We start from the raw sequence: 7,106 nt of genomic DNA on the forward strand, positions 1-7,106 counted from the left end.
CTACAGAAATGGCATCCAAAAAATTCCAATGTCTCACAGAGAATAAATTATAACTCAAATGATGTGCAAGAGGATGTTGGGTCAAATTATTTAGACTAAGTGTTGAAATAATTTAACCATTAGAATTTTGAAAATGAAATGACTAATGTGTTTTAATGCAGGTGTATCGAAATCATATTTCATAAGACTTGGTTCTAATGAGGCTCATTAGACCGATTTTGCCATTAGATGCATAGAATTAGATGTGCATTCTAACTTAACGGAGTTAGACGTGCAGTCTAATGAATGCATAGAATTAGACGTGTAGTCTAACTCAACAGAGTTAGACGTGCAGTCTAATTAATGCATATAATTAGACGTGTAGTCTAACTCAACGGAGTTATACGTGCAGTCTAATGAATGCATAGAATTAGACGTGTAGTCTAACTCAACAGAGTTAGACGTGCAGTCTAATGAATGCACCGAATTAGACGTGCAGTCTAACTCAACGGAGTTAGACGTGCAGTCTAATGAATGCATAGAATTAGACGTGCAGTCTAACTCAACGGAGTTAGACGTGCAGTCTAAAAAATGCACAGAATTAGACGTGCAGTCTAACTCAACGGAGTTAGACGTTTAGTCTAATGAATTCCCGAATTAGACGTATGGTCTAATAGATCTACGGAATTAGATGTGCAGTCTAACTCAGCGGAGTTAGATGTGCAGTCTAATATATTTGCAATTAAACAGATAGTCTAATGTATATGGAATTAGACGGATAGTCTAATATATTCAGAATTAGACGTGCAGTCTAACTCAGCGGAGTTAGACGTGAAATCTAATATATTCGGAATTAGATGTGCAGTCTAAGTCTAACTCAGTGGAGTTAGACGTGTAGTCTAAAATATTTGCGGAATTAGACGTGCAGTCTGACTTAGTGGAATTAGACGTGTAGTCTAATGGATTGTGAAAGTTAGACGTAAGTCTAACTCCTTCAGACAAGTCTGAGGTAGAACCGGAAATAGACATGCAGTCTAACTCAGTGGAGTTAGACGTGCAGTCTAATGGTTATTGGATAATTAGACGTGTAGTCTAATTAAGTGAAAGTTAGACGTAAGTCTAACTCTTTCAGACAAGTCTGAGGTAGAACCGGAATTAGACGTGCAGTCTAACTCAATGGCGTTAGATGTGAAGTCTAATGGTTATTGGATAATTAGACGTGTAGTCTAATTAAGTGAAAGTTAGACGCAAGTCTAATTCCTTCAGATTAGTCTAAGGTAGAACCGGAATTAGACGTGCAGTCTAACTCAGTGGAGTTAGACGTGCAGTCTAATGGTTATTGGATAATTAGACGTGTAGTCTAATTATGTGAAAGTTGGACATAAGTATAACTCCTTGAGATTAGTCTGTAGTGATTGTAATTAGACGTAAGTCTAATTCTATTATACCAGGCGGTCTAATAGACTCTGTTATTAGACGGGGATGTTTAAATTTCATTAGACTGATTTTCACGATCCGTCTAACTGAAATATGTCTAATGCTCAGATTAAGCAGTATGCTTGAAGCTAGCACCCACCTACCCATGTGCTATAGCTGTACCCTATTCCTGCTCCACTTTCTAGTGAAGATCAGTACAACAGCTATATGCAACCAACCAACAAATGCCACGTAAGAAAAATTTTCCTCACATTACTTGTTTTGCAAGTACATCTCTGATGGAATATTCGGCGCACTACCAGTGGTGTATGGCCACGATCCTTGTGCTCAGAATCTGTTGTGTACAATGGAGACTTTCCAATGGAAGAGTGCCACGTATCATTCTAAAAGATTCGACCGTTAGCTCCTACCCAGTATTTAACAAATCTCAAGGACAACGGACAAAAAGCCTAAAAAAACTGCCAGATTTTACAAAGAGTTAATCTACATTTTCTGCTTGTTAATCCAGAGAGAGAAATCAAGCCATATACTGTGAAGTTACTTTTTGATTGTACTGTGTGTGAATCAAGAGAGAGCTAGAATCAAAAATACCTTTAACTGAGTGATATTCTTCATCTTGTAATTGAACAGAGTGTGTTCTGTTCAATAGTGAGTTAAGTGTGTGCAAACTGTATTTGATTCGAATCATGTTTTAGTGAATCCTTCCGGTGGTTGAAAGAAGGGGTGACGTAGGAGAATTTCTCTGAATATCCATAAACAAACTGTTGTGTTCTTCATTTCTGTCATCTTTTTATATTTCATCTTGAGCTTCAAACCCAAGTAAACAATTCCGCCTTAAATCTGTTTCAAGTGTTTACAAGTGTTTGTGTAGAATAGAAAGTGAACTAAATCCCTAACAGGATTTTTTCAAACTGTTTTTCATAAGCCTTCATCAATAGCCAGACCCCCGTCTCTATCGATAAAGCTGATCCTATTAGAGGATACCAAGTACCTGAGGAATGCTCGGAGTCAGATGAATGATGTCGAAGGGGGGTAATATAATTAGTCAACCAAGAAGGAGTCTGAGTCCTCATACCTCTGCCCAACTGTGGCTGCTTGACGCTCGACTGCGGCTGTTCAACGCTAGACTCGCCGCCTGCTGCACAACCAGCGAACCAGGCTCCTCAGCAGAGCCCTGCGCATTAGTCTCCTTCACTTAATCCTGCGCACCAACCTCTTCGCCCAAAGCCCTCTCCGGCTCATCAAACACCATGAACTCTCCTACCGAAACCTGGTTTGGTGCCTCCTCCACAACACTAATGGGAGGAATATAGACAGCACAGGGGAAAAAGGAAACTCATTTTCATAGAAAACAATATCACGAGACACAAAAACCTCCTTAGTTTCCCAATCCGATAACCTCCACCCCTTCTTATCAAGGGGATAACACAAAAACACACACTTACGACTACGACTAGTAAACTTATCACGATGAGAGTGTAAATCAAAGGCATAACAGAGGCAACCAAAAACATGCACGTTAAACAGAGTGGGAGCGGTACCATATAATACCTTATAAAGAGTACGAAAGCCCAAAACACGAGAAGGAGTCATATTTATGAAGTAGCATGCATTAAGAAACACATTCCCCCCAATACTCAATAGGAATAGAACTCTAGAATATGACAGCCCGTGCAACATTCAAGATATGTCGATGTTTTCTCTCTAATCTACCATTTTGTTGCGGAGTATGCACACAAGAAGTTTGAAATAATACGCCAGCCTCAGAAAAATAAGATTTCAAACAATTAAATTCTATTTCATTGTCAGTTCTTACATGTCTAATATCAACTCCAAATTGTCTTTTGACCATAGCAATAAACTTTATAAAGACAGTAAAAACTTCAGTTTTAGCAGATAAAAGAACTACCCACACAGCTCGACTAAAATCATCAACCAAAGTAAGAAAATAACGTGCTCCATTAGAGGAGGGAACAACATATGGACCCTAAAGTTCAGAGTGTACTAAATAAAAAATACTCCTAGCATATGAATCACTGTCATAAAAAACACTCATAGACTGTTTGGCTGATGACAGATATCACAAGGGCTAACAATAGGAGAACGACGAGTAACAGTAACACTGGGTAAATGATGCAGCACACTATCTGAATGATGCCCCATCCTACTGTGCCAAATCCTCATACTCTCAGTTGACTAGACAAAAAGTGACGCTGGAACACTGCACCATTAGTAGAGACCCCCCCCTTCGTTCACCTGCTCTAATCACCTTCCTAGTACTGCGGTCCTAAAAAGTACATAAATTAGATGAGAATGAGATATCACCATGATAATCATCAATCAACTAAGTAATAGAAATCAAGTTACAGGTCAAAGATGGGACAAATAAAACATTTTTCAGAGTAATCTCAGGAGATAAGTACACAGAACCCCGTATATGAGCAGTAACAATGCTACCATCGGGTAGAGAAATGGGACACTCCGTCCCCACAAAGAAATCAACTAAACAGTCTTGGACCCTAATGGCATGTAAGGTAGCCCCTAAATCAATAATCCAAGATAAATGATACTTGTCACTCAAACGATCAGTGCAAGAACCATCGTTACCAGCTAGGCGAAGGAGATTCTACCATTGAGTGGGAGTTAAACCAGGAATAGGGAATGTACCATGTTGGGGTGAAGGGGGCTGCACCACCAAACCCTGAGCACCAGATGAACCCGCGCCAAAGCCTTCAACGAAACTCGGAACCGCGGAAGCAGCCTGCACACCTCTAGCCTGTGCACCTCCAGCCGAGGCACCTCCAACCATTGCGCCTCTACACCTGGGATCACCACCTCACCTTTTACGTTGTCGCTCAAAAACCCACTCCAGAAACCCATGCTTATCAAAATAGTCAGCAACACCATATCCCGGTTTCTTACAGTGAGAACACACCAACTTTGATTTATCAACCACATTAGAAGGGCGAGAAGATAAAACAAAGAGTTAATGCGAGACGACCTTCTGATCAGCATTACGGGCATCCTCAACTTCACAAAGCGTTTGATAAGCACTATTCAACGTGGGTGGGGGTTTCTGCACCAATAAAGCAGAACGAGTAGCAGAATACTCAGAGCTCAAGCCCCCCAAAAATTGATGATAATGCTTTGTATCACGTAAACTCTACAACCGTGTCGGGGGCCTGCCACACTCACATATTGGCAGAGAAAATTAGACAACTTTCTCCTCCCATAGGCGTTGTAATGTCCCCAAAGTAAGAAGAGATGGACATCATCGTAGACTGGTTATAGGAAGACAATTCACGAAGAAAGGAGTTCTGACGGATTCCATTTGAAACAGCATAACGCTCCTCAAGGAGACTCCATAAAGGGCCCACCTCATCACAGTAAGGAATCTCACCACGCTACTTAGGATTAATGGTGTTTAATACCCATTGAACTAATATTGACTGAACAATATGTCAATCCTCCAATCGTGCCAAATTACACTCTGGTTTCACCACAGTACCATTTAAAAAACCCATCTTACGACGAGCCACTAACGTGAAAATCTGCAAATTATAATCGTTTTAGATAGATGCATTAGTTAGTAGTTAATCACTCTGAAAATAAAGAACCAAATATTAAAACCAAAAATTGGATGAAAACAAGTTGTTTATTGTACAAATACAAAATATGGTTCTTCTGCTTGGGTAATCATTTTATTAGCTACACTCATAAGTAAACATTTTAAGAACACTAACAATATACTTGAGGATCAAATCATAAACAACTCTCAGGCAATCTGTAATCGGGATTGTATTATTTTATTAGTAAAATCAAATCTGGAGAGTAGCAGCTATAGATGCTGCAGCAAGACTAAGAACTTCAAATGGAGGCCTGTTATTCACCTCCTTTACTGTCTCTGGACATGAATCTGTTATCCAGAAATAACTTAATCCATTCACGGGCGATCCTAAGCCACACAACAAACAGAGCCGGACAGAATCAGAAACATGGTAAGCAAGCATACATACCTTTGAATAAATACAAATGTAACTCCATTATTGGGTTCAAATCGTTCGAAGGACCTGTTGGGGAAAAATCCATGTGTTACGTAAGTACTGACTCTAGCAGATCCATGTTTTGCCAACACTTTCTAGAATAGACAAAAAATAATCCAAGGGGAGAATGAATTAGGATTAAAACAAACACAGATGAAAACTATTATATGATCTCAATACATTTGCTGTACTTGGCATTCGATAAGAGTGCCACCAGATTGCACTAAATCGTCAACAATTACAATGTGACGTCCTTTAAGATCCCTTCTTTTAGCTAGGCGAACTATTCGTTGATCACCTTCTCTCACTTTTGCACAAACAATCTGAGTATTCGACACAGAAAGTAAATGAACTAATCATACTTGAACTAAATTTTAGATTAATGAACTAAGAGCTTGTTTGATGTAGACCCATCAAATGATCTACTAAAATCTTTTGTTAAGAAATTGCATAATACATGAAATCTTTCTATGCATAACATAAATACGAATACCTTCTATTGCAGTGAATTCGTGCAGTCCCATTATCAAGTGCAAAAGATACATCAGTGACCCTTTGAGTCTTGCTAGACAACATTCCAATCACGGTAATCTGAAGTGATGAAAATTAATATACAAAATCGGTCTTTACTTCATTAAGAGAAACAGATCCTTAAACATAGACATAAGAAAATACACAAAGTAAAAATGCTTAAAAGTTTGCCAGATTTCATACATTGTTATAAGAAAATTTGATTTATCATCCCGAAGCTTTATTGATCTGTTTCAGCGTCACTGGAAGAAGTCCATGAGTTCTGGAACAAGTCCATGAGTTTCACGAGTCTACAATTGAACCATAAATAAACCCTCGTTAACAAAAACTACAATGAACTCTCTACTTTTATAAAACATAAATGAAATATCACACTATACTAAAGCGGGTTTTTATGATTATACCAATTAGTTTTAACACCTGCAATAGACATTGGGGTGTGAGAAAAGTGTTGAAATGGCAATAATAAGGTCTAATTATGAAATTTCTAATTATCTCCCGCGGCAGACAGAGACATAAATGACATAGTTGAAGAAAAAAAATGCAACACTGTTTATATTGGTCTTTGCGACCCACAAATTATTTTATTTTAATTTGATTTAAATTATTTTATAAATTAATTATATATATAATTTATTAATTTATTTGATTTTAATTTATATTATTTATAAATTAATTATATGTATATATATAATTTATTAAATTAATTAAAGTTAATTATATAAAAAAAATAGTTAAAATAATTATATTTAATATGTTTTATTATTTAAATGAGATTATTGTCAATTGATTTCATATTAAAATATTAAACTAATTAATTATAAGAGGATGATTTTCTACTAAATTTTCTATGGCTACACGATTCTTTACGGAATTTGCTACTTTTAAGATTTTCTACGAGATTTGCTACCGTTATGATTTTCTATGGAATCTTCAACGATTCTGTTTTTCTACGGAATCTGCGACAGTTCTGTTTTTTTATGGAATCTTCGATTCTGTTTTCCTATGGGATCTGCGACAGTTCTGTTTTTTTTACGGAATTTGCAACGAAGACAGCTAAATATTAGAAAAATATAGATTTAAAATAATGGTATGAATTATTTATTATTATTTAAT

At 37.2% G+C, this 7,106-nt stretch overlaps 1 protein-coding gene across 1 annotated transcript; it reads right to left on the minus strand.

The window, feature by feature from the left end:
* Positions 1–5,040: 5,040 nt before the first annotated feature.
* Positions 5,041–6,004, minus strand: LOC124918310 (ribose-phosphate pyrophosphokinase 3, mitochondrial-like). Its single transcript, XM_047458502.1, has 4 exons — positions 5,939–6,004; positions 5,651–5,782; positions 5,433–5,554; positions 5,041–5,349 (listed from the first exon to the last, which is right to left on the minus strand). Exons 1-4 carry the CDS (start codon positions 6,002–6,004, stop codon positions 5,235–5,237), a joined length of 435 nt encoding a protein of 144 aa, XP_047314458.1. The 3' UTR covers positions 5,041–5,234.
* Positions 6,005–7,106: the final 1,102 nt, after the last annotated feature.

The sequence above is a fragment of the Impatiens glandulifera genome, unplaced genomic scaffold (genome assembly GCF_907164915.1).
Source record: "Impatiens glandulifera unplaced genomic scaffold, dImpGla2.1, whole genome shotgun sequence".
NCBI lineage: Eukaryota > Viridiplantae > Streptophyta > Magnoliopsida > Ericales > Balsaminaceae > Impatiens > Impatiens glandulifera.